The sequence below is a fragment of the Lytechinus variegatus genome, chromosome 7, assembly GCF_018143015.1.
Source record: "Lytechinus variegatus isolate NC3 chromosome 7, Lvar_3.0, whole genome shotgun sequence".
NCBI classification, from domain to species: domain Eukaryota; kingdom Metazoa; phylum Echinodermata; class Echinoidea; order Temnopleuroida; family Toxopneustidae; genus Lytechinus; species Lytechinus variegatus.
In genome coordinates, this window is record NC_054746.1 from 21,977,808 (window position 1) to 21,999,553 (window position 21,746).

Genomic DNA, 21,746 nt, shown 5'->3' on the forward strand with positions numbered 1-21,746 from the left:
GAGATTTATGCACTGTTTATCTCGTTTTCGAATGTTTATCATAAATGATAGTTGCGTGTTACCAGCATGATTTGTAGTGGGGTCCATGGTTAGTGTAGGAGGAATATACATGGAGCTTAATATGGAATAAGACTTTCAAGTAGGGAAGTAGGGAAAGAGGGAGGGAGGGCGAAGGGGTGACACTCAGAAAGACAGTGATGCAAGAACTTGTGACGTTTGAGAGAAATAAAAGGAGAGACAGACGGACAGATGGAGAGAGAGAGGTTGAAAGAGAGAGTGAGTAGGAAAGATAGACAGACAGACAGATGGGGGGGGGGGGAGAGAAATGAACAATAAAGTGAAGAAAGGGGATCTATTGAAATTGCAGGCAAAGAGAGCTGAGCTATATACGGAGCTCTGGGTTATATAAAGGAGATAAGAGGGAGCGAGGGAGAATGAGAGCTATACTCAGAAGTCGATGTTTGAAATGTTTGATGGGTTGGAGAGAGGGGGTGATGATATAATACATAAATACGTATACTGAGGCCCCTTCAGTAGATAGAGAAAAGAATGAGTGAGTCAGAAGTGGATTAACATGATCACGGAAGAGGAAGAGTGGGAGAAAGATTGATGAAACATCGCAAGGGGGGAGGGCTTTAGAACTAAATAAACGCTTGTTTTATTTCGTTTTCCTTTGTTCGTTTTCATGTGTGTATTTCTAGCATGTCCCGGCAACAAAAAGAGCAAAGACAGTAGACCTCATTGTGTAAATGATAGATATATCAATGAGGAACGTGTAGCGAACACAGGAACAACGAGGAATTATTGGGGATTAGGAATGCTCCGGAAATTAATTAAAGAGAGAAAGCCCAGCATGACACCACATAATTGTAGTGATCCATCGATTGACGTGATGCGTTAAGGATCCTTACGACCGCATTCAAGTTCATCTTTATTTAGAATCTTAAAATACCCTTTTAGGAACGTTTACTTTATTTAGTCTCTTTGAACTATATATGTAAATGACAAGTGTAGCGGTGATAGTGCTGAAAATTTTTGCTGTCTATGAAATCTTAGAGATACATCGCTGTCGTTTATGTACGACCTATGTGTATGACAAGATAGTGCGCTACTAATAATTCCTATTTCCATCGTGTATCTATCGCTTTTCCGCTAAACTGACGTGACATAGCCAAATTTTAATTGCTCCTCCTAGACAAGTTTAGTCTGCGAACATGATGTTAATGCACTTGCCATGCACCTTTACATCAACGGTGAGATCGAAGATACCCCCATTCACCTTCCTCATTTAGATCTCTTTGCACACTAAAAACAAAGTTTACTTATTATCTTTTATATGGCGCTGTTTACTACTTGAATTTAACAGTTGTTTAGTAGTTTAAACAAGTATTAAAATCATACAATACGAGGTTTCATTTTTAACATATATTATTCAATGAATTAAACTTGGTTGTTTACAGACCTACTGTGAAGTTCATTATGGTTTAAGAGCTATACGGGCATGAAAAAAAAATCATTATTAGTCCTGTTTTACTAAATGACTGGCATGTTGATTTGATGTGTCGTCATACTTCTTTATATTTTTGTACTTTGAGTAAAATGTTTGTTCAAATTCTCCCTTAAGAAGATATTTATTATAATTATCACTAAATCTTAATAATTCATAAGAAATTGAATCATCATAATTATGGAACTAACATATGAATCAAACATAATCATGAAAGTAAATGTGTATCGGGAGTAATTTATTTGATTGTAAGTAAAAACTTTGTTTGCTGACGAATTCCCTTTTGTTTTTTGGCGCAAGGCATTTTTTACACACTGAACAAAAAAACGGGTCAGTGTTTGCTCATGAATGAACAATAACTATTTTTGTTGTCATCCGAGAGGGAAGTTTTTGGAGCATTTCCAACATTTACAAAATTCCCTCATTTTCAGAAACTAAATTTGTGACAAGGCATAACAAAACCCAGGAAAAGTTGCACTGTGTGATTTTCAGTATCACATTCAAAGTTGATTTGATCAGAATGATTAAATCTAAGTTATAAGTATTATATTTGAAAGAGTATAATTTTTTATGGTCTATATAAAAAAATATGTACAAAACAAACCAAAATGGTTCATTTGACAATTTGGATTAAACCCATATTGTCATTTTTTGTTTATTTTGCAATTTGTTTTTCTTCCCCAAAACTGAAGTATTCCCCTTATTTTCAACTCCAATATGAAAAAAAAAATGGTCAAGATCTTTCTTCATTCATACTTCTCTGTTACCTAAAACAGCATGTACCTAATTAGCATGAATTTTTTATAGCCAATTTGATGACCCCCCCTTCTAGGATAATTTGAATGAGTTTAATCCACCTTTTGTCGCCTTGCACAATAATGGGGGGGGGGGAGTGTGCTTCAATAGCCTTGTCAACTTTTAATCCCTCTTTACTCCAAATTAATATTCTACTGTAGACAAATTTTCTTCTCCTTGTCATGAGGGTTAGGAACATCCATTAAGTTATGTATCATTAAAAAGCCGAGATTCTCCTCTTTCAGAAGGAAAATTCAACTGAAAATTATTTTCTGGCGACTTTTTTTTAGTTTTGCCATGCCCAGTCACATTGTCACTGCTTTTCCTTTGATATCTTTGCATTTGACCATCAAAATCACACTCTGAAAATAATTTAAAAAGGAATAAAGACAAAATTAAATGATTAATATTAGTATCCAATTTGTTTTTTAATTTAAACATACATTAAAAAAAAATCACTGCTACAAATAATGTTAAATGCATTTGATAAAAAGTACAGTAATATAGGGGAACAAAAGTATAAAATTTCTGTACAAATTATTACTATATATCACTGAATACACTTTACCACAAATGTTTTCATTATTGCTGTGTGAAATGTGATTTTTAAAAAGATATGCCTGGCATGGCAAATCCCCCTCCCTCTCCAAATTTTAATAAAAACAGGTGGAATGCCTCTGGCAGTCTCGCCTGTATTATGCAATTCACTATAGCAGCATTGCTCACTTTTAAATCAACTATTGAATAATTACTCACACACAAAAAATTCAAATGATAATAAAATACTTACATGACCCAAAATGAATATTTGACCTTGATCGAGTCACCTCGACTTACACAAAACAATCATTCATAACCTGATTACCCTTGTGTATGTTTCATGAACGAGATCCATAAACTATGTTACGATGCCAATCCAACAATTACCCCCAATACTGTTCTTTTTATTGTATTTTGTTCTTGTTGCAGGGTTCATAGTATTTGCAATTTGAAAAGCCATAAATGACTGGTGACTTATTATTCAACAAAACATGATTTAGTTCTGAATTCACACAAAGTAATGAAACTAAACAGCACTGTCCGTCATCCCCAGAAAACCAATGCTGCAATGTAGCGCCAAACTGAATTAAACACTTTCATGGGATTCACATACACAGCGATTTCCGGGCCTAAAATGTGATGTAAGGTAGAACTGAAACTTTGAATGAAATTTGCATACAGAACCAAACACATCAGACCTTTACAAATATACAGTGCCTCTAAGAAAAAAGGAAACTGAGATTCCCATGTATTTTATTTTTTTTTGCTTAGCTGTTAGTTTCAAATTATAGATGAGATTCCACTCTTGCCATGGGTATCAAATTTATTGTAAAAACATATTTAATAGTTGTGAAATCTATCTCTGAAAACAGGCTTCCTTTTTTGTGGGATGCACTGTATATTAATTTTTCACAATACACAATTTTTACAACTGGCTTAGAGAGTTACTGTAAATACATTCAATTAGTTAGTACAATAACATATAATGAAGTACAACAAACAAAAAATACGAAAATAAGAAGATTACTTTCTCAAAGATACACAATACACACAGATACATTGATTAGAACATACACAGAATAATCTGTACAATCTAAAATACTGAAATGTGTTTTATACTGACTGAGGTACAAGAAAAATCAACTAGAGTACTGTGTAAAGAAATGTCATACCATCAAGGAAATTCCACATGGGAAATTTAATTCAGATGCTCTTTGAGTTTGTGTTTATGTTCTGTGTTTTGTGTCACTTTTACCACTATACCAGTCAATTCAATGAAAATATGTCTGTTATTTCCCTCAAAATCTTTTATTTCAGCAATTTCAATAATGAAATTTAACCATGTTGATCTACATATAAAAATGAGCAATTTACATTCAATATCAATGAAATTAACCCATTTTAATGTACTTACTGAACCATTTTCTCAGAATTTTTAAAAATGAAACTGAACATGCCAATAATGATTATCACGTAATATCTATTTTCATAAATGTTGATTAATCCATGGAATGGAAAATATTCTGAACTTTCATTTTTTTCTCATGAAATTGCCTATTAGGCTATATATTTTCTTTTACCTCTCGCATGATATTTGCATGTCCACATGACATTTTAATAACTTCAACAACTCACAAATTATTAACAATCAACTGATTTGCAATTTTTTTTGACAGAGTGGAAACTGATATTTCAGGTAAAATATTTAAAAAAATGTGTATAAATGACAAACACCAAGAAAGGGCAAATGAAAGGAATGTTAATTGATGAGAATGGGTTAAAGAAATGAATTTCCATACTTCACACACAAGTTATATGACTGTTTGCTACCTTCTTAAAACAATAGCACCAATAGAGCATCAATAGAAAAATTTGATAAAAATGGACGGTTAAATTACATATTGCTGTAACTTATGCAACAATTTGCCATGCATATTTAATATAAAGTCCCTTTTCTAATTGCATGAGCTTGTAAGATTTTGATATAAAGTAATGTGTGAAAAATTATTTTCTCTCATTTTAAGGCATACAATTAAGTGGTTATTTGTTTATGCAATTACTGTTTATATCAAGGCAAAATTATAGTAACTACTATTTCAGAATGCAGTGGGAGAGTAAATTTAAAAACAATATGATACTTTGTGTATTAAAATAAATATCATACCATCATGATGCACATGCTACATGTAGGTCTAAGATTAAACTAAAATACAAATGCATGATGGTTCTACCATAAGATTTTTTTTTTTAATTCAATTATTTGCCAATGATTGTAATTTTATTTGATTAAAAACCATTCAAACTCATAAATAGGAACTAGGAAGTCTTCATGTCTTCATTAGTAAACATCAGGTTTGTGTTCAATAATTTACTTACAAAATCAATTAATTTAGAACCAGGGTTTAATAATTTTCTTTTCTAAATAATGGTCTACACTCTTAATATATTAACTTGATCTCTGAATGAAATATATATTAGAATATAAAATAGATTAAGTGACAAATGCAAATAATCAGTACAAAATAATTATCTTACTACATGAAAAACATTAAACTCAGACTACATCGTGCATAAGTTTTCATTGTAAAATATCAACCCAAGTAAATATATTGCCAATGAAGCTTTTACAATACAGGATAATGGTTCTTGTTAAACACTAATTTAGTATATCCCTATGTTTCCTCATTCCTTTTTTTTTGTGGGGGGGGGATAATTTATTTATGTGAATTTGACATCGTTCTCATTATACTTTTTAAAACTGGTATACTGGAAACCAGTTTTGAAGATCACTTTGCTAGCGTTCCCATTTGATCACCCGAAAGTGGTTTTCAAAACCACTTCACGTAAAGCAGTCTTGCTGCTATGGGAACACTCTCAGTGGGGTGAAATGTATCACGCAAAATGTGAAACTGCAGTGTAATCATTCCACATACAGTGTGTGGAGTAGCGCACTGAAAGTGTGCGAAGATCGCTTCTGGAAGAATGGTTGTGTCCTCACTTACGCTAAAACCAGTTTAACAAGGCAAAGCGATGTTCAAAACTACATCGAGAGGTGGTTTTCTGAACCGGTTTGGAAGATCGCTTCTTCGACCATTCTCATTTCATGTTAAAGTAGTTTCCAGTAACTAGTTTTAGAATGTTAGTGAGAACAGTGTCTAAGTTATACTATTTCACAGTGAAAAAATACGCATCTGTATTTTCTTGATTTCAGTTTGCATGTGAATATGAATATTTTTAGGAACTTTCCTTTCATCAGTACTTAAAAGAAAAATGGCATGCTACCTCTCCTGATCATGACTTGGTACCATAGCCTCCTTGCCATATGATCCAGCCGATCTCTTGAGTTTATCTACATCACTATTCAACCAGTTGGTCTCACTCCTGTTCAGGTCTGATGGTGCATTGGTGATGCCATGGCTTCTCAGGAATTCTACCTCCTTACTAAGGACCTGTCGTTCCTGCATCAAGCTGGTCTGCTTCTGAAGGAGCTCAAAGATCTAGAGTGGATGTCAAACACAATAAAAATCATGAACAGTTGGAAGGATCAGAGCTCACACCATACAGAGATTGGATAACAAGATTCTTATGATAGAACTAGTCTAATAGAGCCCTTCTTCTTTACTGAGGACCTGGGGAATGTTTTGTTGGATGTTTTAACCGATGAAATCTATTTCATCCAAAGATTGCCAGTTACAGTGCTTAGCATTAAATTATTATCAAGGAAAATGATCAGACAGCAATGTTTTTGAAATGCTCTCTAGGTATTCAGGCATCAAGGCAGGTATGCTTCCTCATAAAGAAGCTCACAGAATTTAATATCAAAGCAAATAATTTGAAAATAAATCATGATTGACTTTGAAGGATCTGAGGCCCATCGTAGAAAGAGTAATGAAATGCGATTTGATTTTTATCCAATCAAGGGTACCCATTTAAGATTTGTACTTGATTTATTTTAGCTGAATCTGAATGCACCTTTTACTTCAGAGTCCCCGAGTTCAAAACAGAATGATTAAGTGCTGGTCAATTCCATGAAGTATATGCATCAACCCCTTATAAAAGAGAAACCTTCCTATATTTCATTTATCTTCTAGTTAATATGAATTTTTTTAAAGCTTTCAAAAGATCATAGCTTGAGCAGTTTGTGAAGTGAATTTGAAAAACGAGAAAAAAAAGGATTGGAAGGACAAAAAGTTTGGTTTGAATCGATACTTGCTCAAAAATGAATAAAACAACAAATAGGTCAAAACGAAACAAAGAATGAATATATACATCATCCCAAATATTAAATTAACTATGAAGCCTACGAAATAGAAAAGACATATGTAGCAGTAGCAGCATAGCAATGTCACGTATTCCAGATGCTTTACCTGTTTAGCATTCTTGTTATTCTGTTCTTCCATCTGTTGGAGACGGGTTTTCATTCTATGATGCAGTTTACCATGCTCTACACACTGTATCTCCATATCATTATGCTGCTGGGAGAGGCGCTCTGATCGGGCCACCAGCTCACCATTCACCTGCCTCAGTTGACGAAGCTCTGACCTAAAAGTGATAATAGAAAGAAATGAGGGAAATGTTCTTCCTACAGCACAAATAGATGGATTCTATACTTTCATCATGATTTCACAGTTTTCCGAGAATGACTGTCGATGCTTTAATGGTTAGTATCATAGACCTTACAAAAAATTTGTTGGGTTGTCGATTAAATTTCATTGAACTTATCTTATTTCAACATTGACATTCTTATATGATATTTACAGTTCTTAGCTGCTTTTCAACTTAAAGATCATATCTAGTTTGTTACATGTGAGAGTAAATATATTTCACAGAAGAGTTTTCCTATACCAGAATATCTTTTAATATGGTTTGAGACTATATGTCATTCACAATGATTCACAATGAAACATCAATTCTAAACTCTGAACTCGAAAGGCTCCTAACCTGTACTTGTTAGTTCCACTCTCTAACTTCTCAGTAAGGATTCTACCCTCTTCTCTAAGCTTTGTGATCAAGGCTTGCTGATCTGATAACATGTTCTCTAGTTCATTCACAGCTAAACCTGTTCCAAGCAGAGGTAAAGAAGAGGAATATGTATCTCATAATTAGGAATATGAGTGTACAAGCCACAAAAATGCAGTTCTATTTGACTAGGCCAACTAAAATAGCACAATTAGTGTAATGTAAATGTGCACAGGCTAATTCAGTTAAGTACAGAAAATATGTACCCAATGCATATCGCTTAATATAGGTTTATAGCAAATATCTGATGAATAGTGTAATAATGTAACTAGTTGTGAAAATAAAACATGCAATGTGATGTCATTTGAAGTATACACAATCCTTGCAATTTTCATAAATTTGGTGGGGTGTCTTGGTTTAAGCTTAAAATGAATGGATGAAATATCGTGGAGGAAACCTTGAAGAATAAATGCTTATGGGTCAGGTTCCCAAAGTCAAATTTAAATGTATTTTATCATTGATCAACATTTCAAATACAGTACTTGAATATCACATGAGAAACGATACACAGTAAAATACCAAGTGATACAATACCCGACAGGATGGGATGAAAGACAAACTAAACATGAAAATAGTTGGAAAATAACTTACTATGCTTGGCTTCCATGTCATGTATAGTTTGTTTGAGGTCTTGCTCTTTCTTCTCTGCTCGGTGTCTTACCATCCTCAGAGCATCTTTGTTACCCTTCTCAACACTCTCATGAGACAAACGTAAAATACTTGCCTAATAAAAACACAAACAAATATTGGAAATTGTGAATAATACTACACGATTCGACATTCATACAATACTCCCATCAAAGACAGTCATCGGTCAACATCACAAAGGTCGTATCTTTAAAAATCATGAACTTTGGGGTTTGTTGTACTTAATGGAGAAAAAAAAAATGACAGGTAAAAAAAAATTTTGTCAACACTTTCAAGATATCTGTGACTGAGAACTCACCATTTAATGATTTTCCTGAGGAGTTTAAGTGTAACACATGTAGAGGAATACAATTAGATTGGTACTTCCAGTCACTATATATTTTTTTCTTGTCTGGCATAGCTGACAAATGGGACCCTGCAGCTCAGATTTTCTTAACAATGAAAACAATGTTGACCAATGCCTTTAAGATGTGAATTACGAAATGCCTAATACAGTTGCTACTAATCAAACAAAAATCAGACAAAAATATATATAATAAAACCCATATCCTCAAGAATGGGGAGAAAAGATCATCATTTCAATAATTGAATACACAAAACCATTTACCTCTCTTTCAGCAGCATTGAGTTTCTCTACCAAACGGATGCACTCCTCCCGTGATGAGGAGGCATCCTTCTCAGCCTGCTGGAGTCTTCTTCTTACATCTGATAAGTCATTCTTTACCCGAGATTTCTCCTGCGATAAAAACATAGTTGTTACCCGTCACTATATCCAAAATATTGGAATTACAACTAAACACATTTGGTACATGTACTCAACAAAATTGACAAAAATAATTATTTGCCATATCATTATTGTAGAATTTCTGTAGAATATTTGTTTTGTTGATGCATGGAGAGGATATTCTATTTCTTTATAGCATTTGGAGCTCAACTTTAGCCCAATGATCCATGAATCTCAAAACATAAATTCCCTCTCAATTTTTAAGAAATATTTAAAAGATAACCTTTAAATCCAGTTGCAGCTTTTTTTTTCCAATAGTAAATATCTCCGATGTCAATTTCAATTATTATGTTCTATGTATATATATATTCCCTTCTTTCTAATGATGTGCATAGTTAATAGATATTCATAGTTTCGTTTTTATCTGACTTCAACTCTTATGTTTCATCATAATGTATTAGTCCAGTCAATATAGGGTTTGACCCACCACTAATTGCAACACTTGATTTTCCACTGTAATGCTTTCCAGGAAGGTCCCCTGAACAACATACTAAAAGTCCCAAAAAATCCAAGGTGTGGAAATTTATGAAATTTGCATATTATGCAAATTAGCCATAAAAAGTTAGAAAAATAAGGAAAATAGTCCAAAAATTACAAATTAAGTGTCCAAAACAATTTTATTTGAGAGGAAATTTATGATAAATAATTTTAATCAATGTTTTTAATCAAAAATGCAAACAAATCTACCTCATTTGCATAATATGCAAATAAGCATCCATATATGGAAAAAATGTCAAGATATTGTGATTTTTCTCTCATTGACTGCTTGAAAATTTCAATAATGTTGAAATTACTATGCCTCTATCACTAAGGACGTTGAATACATTAATATTAAGCTTAGTGTCTGTAGTGTCATTTGCATATTATGCAAATAAGTATCTAACATGTGATAAATATTCAAGAAAACACACTGGTGATACATTCCTCAAAAATTGCAAGTAGATTATCTATTGAAATTGGAATATGGAAATGCCTTACAGGAAAGTAATACCATATTAAAAGTCATTAAATAGACAATCATAGGAAAATCACAAAATTTGCATATTATGCAAATTAGCCATAATAATTTGCAAATGAGGAAAATAATAAAAAAATTGGAAATCAAGTGCGGAAAACAATATAAATTGAACGGAAGCTCATGGTAATCTTTACAAATTCAATAATTCTTCAAATAAAAAAATGTTAATAAATCTCCATCATTTGCATATAAAATTATGAGCATCCTTGTATGAAAAACCCCAGAAATTTTGAGTTTTCTCACACAAACAGTTAAACCCCCATTCAACAGAGAACAAGACCTCTGAAAGACTGCTGTAAGACGATAAAACTTGCTTGATCTTTCAAGGGTCTTTCAACGAACTTTCAAAGATCTCCGATGTCTTTCACGATTCCTGATAGATCTTTCAATTGTCTTTATGCTCCTCATGAGTCCCAAAACTTTTTGAAACGGTTCAAAACAGTCTTTCAGTGGTCTTACAGTAAAATTATTTTTTGATGATTTTTCAGTGGTCTTTCAATGAACTTTCAAAGTTCTTATTAGTCTTTCTATGATCTTTCGGCAGTCTCAAGATTATTACGGAGATTACTGTAAGACTCATGAGAGATCATTGAAATATCATCGAAAGATAAATTAAAGACCAGACAAAGTCTATGGAAAGAATTTTGAAAGATCACCTGATGCATAAACATCTCTGAAAGACCATTGAAAGATCTCTATAGGACAGGTGTCTTTCAGAGTTCTTTGAGGGGTCTTTCTGAGCCATTCCACAACAGAAATGACAAATTTCAGTGATCTTGGAGACTGCTGTATAAATTAAGACCTTGCCAATTTTTGGTCTTTGAAAGGTCCTTCAAAGGTCTCCCCTCTGTGGATCTATATCTGAAGTGGAATGTACATGTTATGCAAATAAGCATCCGTCATGTTATAAAATAATAATCAAGTAAACTTGTGATATTTTCCTCTAAAATTCCACGTAGATTATGTGTAACCTTGATGACCTTGCTTGGTTGATATTGACTTTTTTCATGAGCAGTTACCACCGGAGCAGATACCTCACTCATATCATGGAGCTCTGTTAATAGCTCTATGCTCATATTGTGCAATGAGTCAGTTCTACATGGGTCCCACTGTTTGAATGCTTCATATTTCTATCCAAGTCTTGCTCTCTCCTTGACTTGGTAGAGTCTTTGCTTTTCTTGCTAGTATAGTCCACGCTAGCATGCTCCTTGATTGTCAAGTGATCAGCACAAGAAGTCACACCCAGTACAAATAAAATCTTGTTAGCTTCGAATATTTGGTCCTTGTGGCACACCACTTGTCTTGGTGGTGAATATGAGTACTTGCTTGAATCACAAGATCTCTGGGCATGGTTTATAAGAGTACCAATGAGCATTTGCCCATACGAGCAACATGAAAGCCATTCATAAAGTCATGATAAAGGCTTAAAGTGTATATAGACATCATTCCCAGATACAGGAATCATGATTAGATGTTCTTGCTGAATCCAGTTGCTGCTTCAGGATGAAGCATCCATATTCTGTTCTTTCCTCTTTGATGAATGTCCTAAGAATGGCAACTATCTCCAAATATTGTAGCTATAGTTTCTAAGCAAATCGTATGCAAATGATATCAATTTCCTGATATTTATGGCAAATGGAAATTCTTCAGTGAGACAATGAACAACCAAGCAGACGTTAACGGATGAAGGACTAAACCAGATTATTGAGGACACAACATTACGGATCACCCTTAACGTCCCCATCAAATACCATCCAACAATGATTAAACAGTGTGTACCCATTCCAGGATTTGTTTGCCACTTTGTGTTACTCATTGGTATACTGTGAGTATACAGAGGAATAAACCTGTCAGAAATCATGGTACGACTGAGGATGTTAGTCTGGAGGAATGCTGACATTCATAGTGTCATGCACATGTACTTTGGACAATCATACAACTCTCTGTACTGAAATCCGACAAGTCGAGCATAGGAGATTGAATGTTAATCAAGAGGACTTTGGCAAGAACCAAACCATTACCAATGTCTTCTTCCGACACAAGATGCCTCAATTAGACGCTGGACATAAGTTGTGTCAGAAAAAGAGTTTTATGGGAAGGCTTGCGCATGTTGAGCCCCTAAAGCATCAGTAAGGTGAAGCTCAGAATTGCTACACTAGGACCATAGAATGGTCACCATTTGTTGACCGGATTGGCAATGATCCAGGCTGTAACATGTTGAAAGCCCCTAATATCATGTTATCATGCTATGACTACATTGGAAGACAACTGGTTTTTAGTATTAGTATTTACCACTGATCATGATGATGATGACGCTGCTCTGCAAGTCCTGGAACCCTGTTCTGACCCAGGCATGGCCAGGAAACATATTTTTTGGTCAAGCGGGTGTAGCCCAAACTACTGAAGAAATTGTTAAACAAAACAACCTGCATGAAGCTACTAGGCCAGATGGAATCTCTGCTACACTTCTTAATGAGACTACTCATCAGATCTCACCTGCCATAAGTTTGCTTTTCTTGGCCTTCCTTCTGTCGTTCCCATCCATATAAGAAACGGACGTCAGCTCTATCAAACTACTCACCAATTTCAAATACTGTGCTTTATTCTTGCCAATCCCATCATCTTGTCAGACTAACAACATGGCTTTAGGATGTGAAGAACACATTTCCAGTATTTTACCTTAAATACAATTATCATCATATTATGATAAGTATGCATGCTTAGTGATAGCAGCATATTGATTTGAACAACAGTCAATGTGAGAAAATCAAAATTTCTTGACATTTTCCATATATGGATACTTATTTGCATAATATGCAAATGAGGCAGATTGGCTAGCTTTTTAAAATAAAAACATTGTACTTATTTATTCATCGTGAAATTTTGTTCGAATTGCTTGCTTTTGACATTTAATTTATTTAATTTATAATATTTGTGTTATTTTCCTTATTTTCTTTTTTAATGGCTAATTTGCATAATATGCAAATTAATTTTCAGGCATTGTGATGAATTCTCATGCTTAGTGATAGTAGCAAAAATGTCTACATAAATGAAATGTTTTCAAGCAGTCTATATGAGAACAATCACAATATCTTAACATTTTTTCCATATAAGGATGCTTATTTGCATAATATGCAAATTAGGTAGATTCGCTGGCGCTTTTGAATAAAAACATTGAATACAGTTATTTATCATTACTTTTCGCTCAAATGAAATTGTTTTGGACACTTAATTTGTAATTTTTGGACTATTTTCCTTATTTTTCTAATTTTTTATGGCTTATTTGCATAATATGCAAATTTCATAAATTTCCACTGCTTGGATTTTTTGGGACGTTTAGTATGTTGTTAAGGGGACCTTCCTGGAAAGCATTGCAGTGGAAAATCAAGTGTTGCAATTAGTGGCGGATCACCCCCCTATTCTGGCTAGATTGACTGGACTATATGTACATTTTCTCATGTTAATTTTACTGTGTATAACAAGATATATTGTGATTGTTTTTTTAATATGAAAGACCCCAAGGGAGAGCAATTTTTATGTTGAGTGGGTATCCTGTTGAAATATTGTAAATAAATAAATATAAATATCTGCCCAAGGTAACTCAGGCTAAGGTATATGGACATGTATCATACTTCAATCAACATGCATTTAACAAAATAAAGTTTTTAAAAGAATTTTATATAGAAGTAAAAAATGAAGAAATTAATTCAGACAAACCTGTTTTTCACTTCTTAGTTCTGATTCCATGGATGCTCTGAGCCTCTCTAATTGTCTCATAGCCTCATCCCTCTGTACCTTAGCTGTAGTAGCTGACACTCTTGTATCCTCAGATACCTAATCAGAGTCACATGGATTGTTCAAGACTAACGCTTGTAGCTATACACGGTACAATTATTCCTCAGTATATGACACAGATGTGTAAAAATGTATGGACATTTAACACAAATAAGGACAAGTCTACCTCAATAAAAGTGGAATTTAATAGAAAGAGAAAAATAAAAAAAATATAACATTGAACATGACTGTGAATTCAGAAAAATAAGAAAGTTATAAAATTCCAGAAAACAGTTTTAAGCACGTTATAGTGATAGGCAAATGATGTCACTTGCTCACCATTCACTTTGTATTTTATTACATAAAATACTGAATATTTCAATTTTTTCAGGTTTGAAAATAATGAACTTCTATATTAATCACAATAGGATGCAACAATGGCAATCCTACATTGCCACTCCTCCCATTTACCACTTCTTCCGATTCTAAGTTAGGCTCCATATCCAACTTGTTCTAACACCACTTTGACTATATGCTTAGATGAACTATATATGACCCAATTTGTTAATTAACAAAATGCAAAATAATAAGTAGATGAAGTAAAAATTAAACCATCTGGGCATTAGATTAACCCTAAAAAGACTTGGCTATTTTGACACCTAAGTAGATGGGGGGGGGGGGCGATTCAACAGCGACGAAAATCAGCCTACGCGTTGCCCATGGCTTAATCTACAAAACTGTCAAATCATATTCTTCGTAAAATCTCATTGATTATGCTAATTTATGCATAAAATCAATTTTTTTTCTCTAATTAACTAAATAAGGCCTCTAAAATCATATTTTTTTGTTCTTAGGCCTTTACAGGATTCTGATCAAATGTACTTTAGAAAAATACAATATCACTAATATTATCTTGTGCATTTTATTGTTTTCTAAATTTCTTATGTATTTCTTTGTTTCTGAATTTTTTCCAGTGGGGACTTTATTATTATGACCATAAACAAGATGAAATCGAATGAACTGAACTGAACTATTTGCATTAGATCTGTACAAGAATTCACGATTTTGCACAATTTGGGGTCTGCATGCACTTACAAAATGTTGTGTAATTTCGGAACCGCGTACCCGGGGTTGCAATTTTGGTCCCAAAAGTTGCGCGAGACTTGAAAGTAAAAAGTAAGCAAGCGAAGCGCTCAGAAAATTTTGCGTGGCAGATTTATAGCAAAAAATGCCAAGGGGGGGGGGGCTGAATCAGCCCTGACCAAGTCTTAATAGGATTAAACAACGGTAAAGTGAGTATCAGACTATGTGATGTGATGGTAGGACCAAATAGTAATTACATCAGATTGATAATAGACCAAGTGGGTTTAGCCATGAAACACTATCTTAGAGTTAGACCATCTGCTAGTAGACAAAGTGGATATAAAGTGATGACTTTTACCTTTGTGATTTGAACCTCATGTTGCATGATTTGCATCTTAGCTTGATCCAGCTCTGATGTAATATCTACCTTCTCTCTAGTCACCCTCTCTAGCTGATTGGTCATTGCTGATAATTCTTCAGATAGCTTACCAACCTAACAATTCAAAAGAAATCAAACAATAATCATAGATGGATTATTTGGTCTTTACAAAAATACATTTATCAATTTCAATCTTTAATCATTTTCTTGCATTCTCTTTCATGTGAGGGGAAGGGAGGATACTGTCATACTAACTGCAAATGAGATAACAGAATTCCTTTCCAAATAACTCTTCCACTTTTGACTCATGCTAAAGTAGTCAACATTGAATATTGAAGGTACATTCATTAATTCATCATTGGCAATTCTCACTTCCTAAATACAAAGCCTGTTTCATGGAAGTAACCTTTAGCCTATGAGAGATTTTTTTTGTTTATGGTATTCCCTTTCTTCCGCAACGGATGGCCCATGACTGACACTAATAAAAACATTGCATTTATCCCATGGCCATTTCAAAGTTTTTCACTATCTTACAATTCACAGGACTCTAGAGTCAATAAATGATATAGTGAAAGGTGAAAGAAGATGTGTGTCAAAGTCAAACTACAATGAAAAAAAAAGCCCTGAATTCACATACAATATAGTCTCATTCCTTTAAAAGAAAAATTATACCAAGAATCAAGAAAAGAAGAAGTAGTCACCTTATGATTGAGCTGTGCAATTTCTTCCTGACTCTCTCTCCTAGTTGCCTCTCTTTCAAGATGTAGTTTCTCTTGTTGTTCCGTTACCATGTCAGCCATTCTGCTTTGAAGTCTGACAATGTCTTCCTTAGCTTGCTCTGTCTGTACTAAGGCCTGAATGAGGAAACGAGGGAATCCCGGTCATATTCACAATATCCACTGAAGAATAGACTGTTGTGGCTCAGTGGATAAGTCTCAGGACTTTGAACCACAAGATCCGTGGTTCAAGCCCCACCACAACACTTGCATCTTTTGGCAAAGCACATTGTACTTTGTAAAACCTTGTATTTTTAATTTATATATGGTTTATTATGTGGCAGCCACAGGCCACTTTTCATCATTTTATGATGGCAAAATCAGGCTCAAAAAAACAATCTAAAAAAAGCAATTATCTACATATGCCATTCTTCACCCAGGTGTAATAAATGGGTACCTGGTAAGAATAAATTGCTAAAGCATGGGTAATAGTTAGTATGCAGTGCTTAAAAACATTATAAATATTGCTTATTATTATTAATTTTGTTTTTGTAGATGAGTGCTACATGAATAATTCATCTGAAGCTGGAAGTTGGAAACTAATTAGCAGGAAAGGAGACCCCCTCAAAAAAAAAAAAATTATAATAAAATTTTCAGATCAATACCATAATCAAATCAAGTTTGTATGCATTTTATTCTTTCTCTTCCCACCTTATAAATGAATGATAACATTCACCTGACATTTATATTTTGAATTCAAAAGAGCATTGGTTTATATATTCACTTGATCTACTTCTCAGATAGTCTAGAACCCCACAGGTAAAGCCCATTGGCCCATATTCTGAAGTTGGGTTTAGTTTAGACCATGGTCTAACTCTGTGCTAAAATTATGGGAAGCCAAAAGCGTCAAAATTTGTATTAAGTTGTATGTTTCCTATGTTTACTGTGCTCTTTCCTGATTCATCAATGGTGCAGACAATAAACTATTTATACTTCCTACGCAATTATGAATGATAATATATAAATATTATATCTCTACTGTTAGTGATTTATGTAACAATTAGCTATCCATACATAAACCACAACATTAAATCTGACTTCAGAATAAGGGCCATTTGGTCTACAATCAATTTGGACTAAATGCCATTTGCTATAAAACACAATAATACCTACTTAGTCTAATTTTCATTTAGTCTAATTATTTTCAACTTGGTCAAATGAAAAATTGGTTCAATGACAGTTCAATCAACCATATTGAATAAGTGGTGACAAGCCATGTGGATATTGGGTGAAATGGGAACAGCGTAACTGGAAATGAATGAAAGTTTAAATGAGCTAACTGGTAATTTGACTAAATTAGTAGTAGACAAACCAGTTGAAGATGTAGTAGGGCTACACCAGGTGTGATGACATGAAATTGAAAGTACACAAAACAGGTGTAGACCAATCAGCAATTTACCACAATCATTCATGTAAACATTTCAATATTGTTTTCATGCCCCCATGTCAATCCATCCTGCCTCAAACCAATTTGTGATATTTATGTACTTTTATCAATAAACTCCTAATTACATATATCTCACTTATTTTCTTCAATAAATAGTAAAAAAATTCATCCACTATTCTAATCAAATGTACATATTTTAGTATGGACCTCAATCTACCTACAAAAAAAAAATATCCAAAATCCCATTTCTGCATGCAAGAGGAGTCTCTGTGGATTTGCATTGGATTAGCAATCATGCATTGCGTGCGCTGATGTCCCTTCTTTCTAATTCTGTTTGTTTTGCCTATTTTACTGTTTTGATTTTCCTAATTTTTAATTAATTTATAGTTTAAGAAACAGCTGAGCATTAAACATAGAATTAAAAGAATTATATAGCAGCAGCCACTGCATGAATGGCCTGCAGGTCTACAGCCTCTTTGAGGTGATCAAGCGCAGTATTTACAAGACAAGACAGGACATTGTTCTGCGAGCTACTATCCTAGAAACAACAGACGTAACTCATGACTTTGCTACTAACCTCTGTTCTCTCTAACTGAGCTTGTTCTACAAGTTGAATGCTTTGCTGCACCTGATTATAAGCTTCAGCTTCTCTCACTTCGGCTTCTTCTTTTGCTGCCTGGCTAGCAGTGAGACGACTCACCAAATCATCCCTCTCTCTGATGGTTATATAATACAAACGGGTAAAAAAATCAATCAAACATCAGGGGACCTACATTGTAAACAGCACTGCCATCTCTGAGGGTTATACAGGTATGTATGTGTATATTTTGGTGAACAAAAACTTTTCTGTGCTAAACACGTGAAGTAATATTTAAAAAAAAACTACAACTAAAACAAAAATAACTGTAACATTTTCAGCAAAATAAAATTCAGCCCCCCCAAAAAAATACTATTAAGATCAGGTTGGCATCTCTGAAATATACAGATAAACTATTGGATTTAAAATCTCAGTGTATAATCAGTGCACTTATGAAATATTTCTGCAATATGTAAAACACACTTCTGACCAAACATTGGGGTAAAATGACCTCAAACATTCTGTTGCATATGATTCCATAATGATTTGTACTATATTCAGGAAAAGTGAACTCTAATTGGTTTTAACATCTGTATCTGTATGGCATCAAAGCTGGGACTCAAACCTTTGTCAAAATTATCAAGTAGTAGTTTGTTAATTTTTCTTGTCGACAAAGGAAAATAATGTTTTGTTGTTGCATTTTTCATGCTACTGGCCAACTAAAAACAATAAACAGAGAATTTGTAGGTCCTACCAAAACTGGAAGTCAGAGTTAATGTCATAACAGGAAACCAAAAATAAGGGGAAATATAACATACTCTGTTATCCTGTGAATGGTAGTACTATTCGCAGGCTGACTGGGGATGGTCATAACAGCCTCTTCTTGAGCACAGCGTACACAGAGACCATCTTTGATATGATTGTCTTTCCTTGAGAGAAGGTTTACTGATTCAGCCATCCTTAGCTTCACTTTCAACTCATTGCACTGCTTCTCATGGTTTACCAACTCAGATCTATGACAAAATGGACAAATTAAGGAAAATACACCAGTAAGTGCATGCACCATTTGCCACAAGAAACATATTTTCTGTTATACATACAAGGCTCCACATTAACTTTTTTTGGTGGTGGCCTGTTCGGGCCACCAAAACCTTCAAATAATTTTTGTTGGTGGCCCATTAGTAAAGTTTGGTGGCCCGAAAAATATAACGAAAAACATTAATTGAAAAGGAATAGGGCCTAAAATATTATGCAGTCACTACCACGTACCACTATTCTTTGTACATCTTGTATGTAAATCGTGCTTGCTGTTATACTACATATCAAGTCCTTTTACGCCTTTTGGACCCCTTGTGCGAGCCAATGCTCAGCGGCGCACGCATATGCGCTGCCCGGCTAGCGTTAGGGCTATACGCTAGGGCACGGCGGCCGTGGCCCCTGCCTGCTGCACTGCATATTAGGTACAGTACGCGCCCGGCCCGAATATGACAACTTTTGCCATTGGCTTGTGGTCTGACACATGTTTATTTAAAGCTAAAACGCGAATGCAAAGTTTGACCAATGAACATCATTCTTACATCATCGTAAAGCTTAGACAAAAATGCACAATGACTCATGGGAACTAAGCGATACCATCAAGCGAAATTGGAACGAGTGGGAAATCGTTTGTGGTGACATAAATTAGGATTTTACGTTGAGTTTCATCCTATTTTTTATATGAAAGCGATGTTTTTGACCCTAAATGTAATTAACATCTTTGCAAAAATTTCAATTATTTAATGGAAATAATATGATATCATCAGCATTATATCATTGGAACTAGGGATAAAAGTGGGAACTTTTTTCAGGAATGACAAAATTGTTAACAAAACATGAAATTTCCAATGGTATTTCCATAGAGTGGTAGACACGCGCGGAAAGCACGCGCAGTTAGTGTCCCATAGGATTCGATATGCTTTGCTTATTTTGTGGTAATTCATAAAACCTAGATTATGCAGGCCCCAAATCCAGTTTATTTTCTCTTTTCCAGCATATTATAGCAGGAGAAAATCACAGAAAAACATGCTGCAGAATTAGAACAATGTGTAAAAGGGGGAAATAAAAAAAAATTAGAAGAGTATATTGAAAAAAAAGAAAACAAAAATTGTAAAAATGAATAAGTGAAAAGAAAAAATGAAGAAAGAAAAAACAAAGAAAATGTAAGAAAAATGACGACAAAATTATCAAAAAATTGGGAAAATTATTATTATTCAGTAGAAACATGTTCATTAATCAGGCATATTCAATGGGAAGGGGTATAAATGGTTTAATCACTGTAAAAAAAATAAGAAAATGGCAAAAGTTATCTGGAAAAACAGTGAGAAAATTCCTTCCCTACATTTGACAAAATGATGGAAAAAATTCACATTTCATATCAATGAAATGCTTCCCAAAGTATTTACTTCCTTAAGAGTGGTTTAAGAAGTCATTTATAAACAAGAAAGAAAGAAGCTTTCTATTCATTTTTGGCTAGAAGAGACACAGCGTCGATATAAATCAAATATCAACATACATACAAATGCACATGTGGGACTGTGATGTACTCACCTATGCGTTTTATGTCTATTAATGCATTTGGAAATCGGTCTTTTTGAGTCAAAAGAGAGGTCATAATTCCTCCTTTTAATGCTTGCAAATAATCAGGTTTCAGTAATATGGACTGTAGAAGGGCATTTCATTGGTGTAAAATGTGACTTTGACGTAGATTTTCAAAGTTCTGGGGAAGATTTCTTAGGCTCAGTAACATTTCGTATCGGAGCTCCCTGAGTCTGAATAGTCTGCAAACGCACGGCTGGGTGCAGTGGTTTCATGCATGCAAAGCTCACCCAGATAGTTACTGTATGCTAGCTGTAGGCCTACATACTGTCATGACTATGCAATCTTTGTGTGTGTGTATTTGTGTGTAGATTAACAAAACAGGCGCATGACGAAGTTTCTTGCAATTTGAACTGTAGAAAGTTGATAAATGCATGCAAAATCGGGAGAAAAATTGCGCTACTTTGAAAATTATTGGTTGCCCGATTCAGGCCACCAAAACTTAACATTTTTTCAATAATGGTTGCCCGAGATGATTTTTGGTGGCCCCGGCCACCGCTAATGTCGAGCCTTGCATACAATTAAATAAATGACTTGCCAGATATTGCAACATTGAAACACAACTGTAGATAATGAAAATTAATAAAATATATGGTATTCTTGAATTCATTAAATATATTTTTGCAAGACTGCAAAATTATTATGAAGACTGCTCTTAGGGATAGTCTGTATTAGATAGATGTGACATAGGATTTTCTTTCTTTTTTTAACCATTGAAATACAGTTCCATCCAACATCAGCTTTTTGGAAAAAGGTGTGTGCATCGCAGTAATTGCTACAAAGGTGATGCTGTCTTTGACCTTAAATTGCCAAAGTCACCAATAT

General features: G+C 34.1%; 1 protein-coding gene across 1 annotated transcript in view; it reads right to left on the reverse strand.

The window, feature by feature from the left end:
• Positions 1-2,705: 2,705 nt before the first annotated feature.
• LOC121418753 (serologically defined colon cancer antigen 8 homolog) overlaps positions 2,706-21,746 on the reverse strand; it is a 31,101-nt gene continuing 12,060 nt past the window's right edge. Inside the window, exons 8-17 of the mRNA XM_041612836.1 lie at positions 19,106-19,300; positions 18,288-18,426; positions 16,249-16,401; positions 15,527-15,661; positions 14,029-14,145; positions 9,117-9,245; positions 8,453-8,585; positions 7,784-7,901; positions 7,210-7,384; positions 2,706-6,339 (exon numbers count right to left, since the gene is read on the reverse strand). Coding sequence (XP_041468770.1) covers positions 6,121-6,339; positions 7,210-7,384; positions 7,784-7,901; positions 8,453-8,585; positions 9,117-9,245; positions 14,029-14,145; positions 15,527-15,661; positions 16,249-16,401; positions 18,288-18,426; positions 19,106-19,300 — 1,513 coding nt within the window. The 3' untranslated portion in view covers positions 2,706-6,120. The remainder of the gene's footprint in view (positions 6,340-7,209; positions 7,385-7,783; positions 7,902-8,452; positions 8,586-9,116; positions 9,246-14,028; positions 14,146-15,526; positions 15,662-16,248; positions 16,402-18,287; positions 18,427-19,105; positions 19,301-21,746) is intronic.